The 3,470-nt window shown below is 33.1% G+C and overlaps 1 protein-coding gene across 2 annotated transcripts in view; it reads left to right on the top strand.

The window, feature by feature from the left end:
- The window catches only part of tlx1 (T cell leukemia homeobox 1), a 7,583-nt gene extending 4,400 nt beyond the window's left edge, over positions 1 to 3,183 (top strand). For both annotated transcript variants that reach the window (XM_066693596.1, XM_066693597.1), the window contains exon 3: positions 1,890 to 3,183. In XM_066693596.1, coding sequence (XP_066549693.1) covers positions 1,890 to 2,112 — 223 coding nt within the window. In that variant the 3' untranslated portion in view covers positions 2,113 to 3,183. The remainder of the gene's footprint in view (positions 1 to 1,889) is intronic.
- Positions 3,184 to 3,470: the final 287 nt, after the last annotated feature.

Consider the following 3,470-nt stretch of genomic DNA (forward strand, 5'->3'; position numbering starts at 1 on the left):
TTAAGGAAATAAACATACACTTTACGTGGTTCCTTGTTATATAGTAATTCCAATTATAATGTATGCTATATACATATATATATATATATATATATATATATATATATATATATATATATATATATAATATTATTTCCAAATATCATTTAATTGTTGGCATTTCTAAATCTAGTTTGTATAAATATTTTAAAGAAAAACCGCCGTGTTCATCATGCCACACAAACATTACAACCTTAGCTCCCTTAGGGCCCGAACCATGATATAAATTCTGTATATGTGTTTTCATAATAGTAAAATATAATGAAAAAAAAAGTTAACTGTGCTTGTAGGCGAACTGTTTTTAACTATTCACGGCGTTTAAAGTAGGGAATTAAGTGAATTTACAAACGGTTTAAGTGTGTATCATGTTTCGTAGGCCCAGATCACTCAAAAGCCTACCGATGCCGGGTATTGCAGTAGTATGAAGTTGCTTCTAGCAACAATTCAAGCCGCAACTGGTTATGTGTTTGTAATTTGTATTATTATTATTATTATTATTATTATTATTATTATTATTATTATTATTATTATTATTTTATCTAAAGGCCTTTAACTGTATTTGAAATTTAAATAACACACCAGCAGTAGCATGGTAGCTGAGCATTATCAGGAGTAGGAGTAGGGATTTTGGTCGAATCTGACGCTGAACCCTTTATTTATTTATTATCGTTATTAGACCTGGTTCTGCCTATGGCAATTGTCATTTGACTTAAAATGAATTAATTAGTTGAAATACCGTTGTACTTTTTGGATATAACTGATGTGAATTGTTACATAGGAAAGTAGGAAGCATACAATTTACGAAAGCAAAAGTAGCAAGATGTTACGAATAATTAATTAAGTTTGTGTGCCTGTTACAAAAATCATTAAACTACAGTTAATAACTTGGAAGATATGTATTTGTTTGTTGCTGTTCATCGCTTTACTCAAGAAAGCCTGGTCACACTCAACATCAAATAACTGTGAAGGCCTATGTAGACCGATATTTATACATACAATTTACAGAATATAGAAAGTGTACTTAAAGCTTATATAGAAAAGCAAATCAGATCATATAACAACAATAACAATACGTTATTATTATGAATACTATACTACTAATAATAATAAAAATACGGTTTCTTTCTTTCCTCCAAACTAAATAGATTTTGTAGTCATTTATTGTTTTGTTTTTTCTCCATATTCGTAAATCATGCTGATACTGTTTAGTTAAGATCCAAATAGTAATATGATAAGATTATAAGGGTTTGCTTTGAGAATGCGAGGGATCCCAAATCTTGGCAATCTACATGCCAGGAACAGGAGGTTTACAACTCAATGACTCAATGAGACCCACAGCTGGCCAACCGAGCTTTGGTATAAGGCAAAAGACAAGTCGAAACGGACACTGAGCCATCTGCAACTGGATAAGGCTGTATAGGTGTCCATGTGAACCATCATGTATTGCAGGACAGTTGAATAGCTGACCACACTAAAAACACATATGCATTTTCTTACAGTTCACATAGAGTGTGTCTCATATTTTGAGTTGCGGTTTATTACTGTAATCAACACCCGCTATTGTGTCATGGTAGCAAATTCGTGGAGAAAATAATAATAATAATAATAATAATAATAATAATAATAATAATAATAATAATAATAGGCTAACGGTTCTCCTGTATTGAAGTATATATAGGCTACGCCATTAACCTAGGCCGACATAAAAGGGCGATTCTCTTTTGCTTCTTTTATTTTTTACAAATGCACTTATTCATGTTTTGATTTAACTTGATTGCGCAAGTCAAACTCGTACTATGGGAAAGAAATGGTTATGACTCCTATATCATTACTTCTGTATTGTAATGTAGGCGACAGACTGCGGAGGAGAGGGAGGCAGAGCGGCAGCAGGCCAATCGGATCCTGATGCAACTGCAGCAAGAAGCCTTCCAGAAAACGTTGAACCAGCCGGTGCAGCCGGACCCCCTCTGCCTTCACAACACGTCCCTGTTTGCTCTGCAGAACCTGCAACCCTGGACTGACGACACGTCCAAAATCACAAGCGTCACGTCCATCGCGTCCTCCTGCGAATAGGAAAGGCATCAATGTCCATCCGGGGTTGGTCCCCCAAAGCCAAGCTGGGCTGCAATAGAATCGTCCAACATATCTGAACCGATTTTTTTGTGATATGAAAGACAACAAATCATGGATTGAATTTAACTGCAGAAGATTGTCACATCTGCGTCTCTTTTTTTATTATTATTAAAAACAGTCAACTGTATCTACAATAAATGCAATTTACACGTTGGTTCAATCATTAACCTCGCGTTTATGCCATTTGACGAAAACTGCCCTTTATTGGAGAGGACATAACCACACAGCGCTTCAAAAACATTGTGATGTGATTGATTTTTATGCAATTACTTTTTTAACGGCACTGTCAGCATATCTATTTTGTAGTTTTCCTTTAATTCACTTTTATTTGTCACATCTGTGCGTGAGAGCTTCGCCGTTTGGAAATAAATGACAGAGACATGTATTTCCTAGTCTTTTATGACTTGAAATTTCAACAGGACTTACAAACAGTATTTTTTTTCCAGTTAATGAAGGGAATGGATCTAATTGCCACGGTGAAATACATAAACTTCTGAAAGTATTGATCAAACCTTCAGGTTTAATATGCTGTTTTCCCAGATATATTACTTTTTCTAGGCTAATACGATTTATTTGTATTGATCATGTTAGTTTTGATCAGGAATGATGCTTCTGTTTTATTTTTCAAACGTAAATCGTGTTAGAATTGAAGATCCTGTCAGATCCTGGCACTACCCCAATACGAGTTTTTCCCTTCACAGAGTTTCTTAAATATTATATATTTTTTGTTTGTTTTGTTTGTTTGTTTTTTCTTTAATGTCGTGGATCTTGTAGAGCACGCTATACTTAGCCTATTACAAATGTGACTTTGTTTAATTCATTCTAATGTACTCACCAGAGTCATGCCATTTTTAATTCCCTTCATTATAAATGCACTTACATTTATGTATATTATTTTCTTATAGTGCTTGTGTACATTTTTTGTGTAACAAAATAAACACTATGAAATTCATTGCTTAGGCTATATATTTCACAATTTCAATTTCCAAATTAACAGCATTTGCAGCTATTTTTATTTTTGTGTTTAAATAAACGAAATGTTATTCTAATCGTAATTGGCGTTCACATTGAAATATAGGACTTTATTTATTTATGTTTGTTTGTTTATTTATTGTTCGTTTTTTTCACTTTTCCCGTGTCTATCAGCATGTAGTCCTTTTTCTTTTCTTTTCTTTTTATGTTTTTGATTGGCGTTACAATCCTAAACGAACATGATTTACTTTATGATTTGTAACTTATCATTTATATTTTTCCTCAGTATTAATAGTAGTAAGAATGTGTCATTGTATGCTATTACG

This window comes from Amia ocellicauda, chromosome 20 (assembly GCF_036373705.1).
Source record: "Amia ocellicauda isolate fAmiCal2 chromosome 20, fAmiCal2.hap1, whole genome shotgun sequence".
Lineage (NCBI taxonomy): Eukaryota > Metazoa > Chordata > Actinopteri > Amiiformes > Amiidae > Amia > Amia ocellicauda.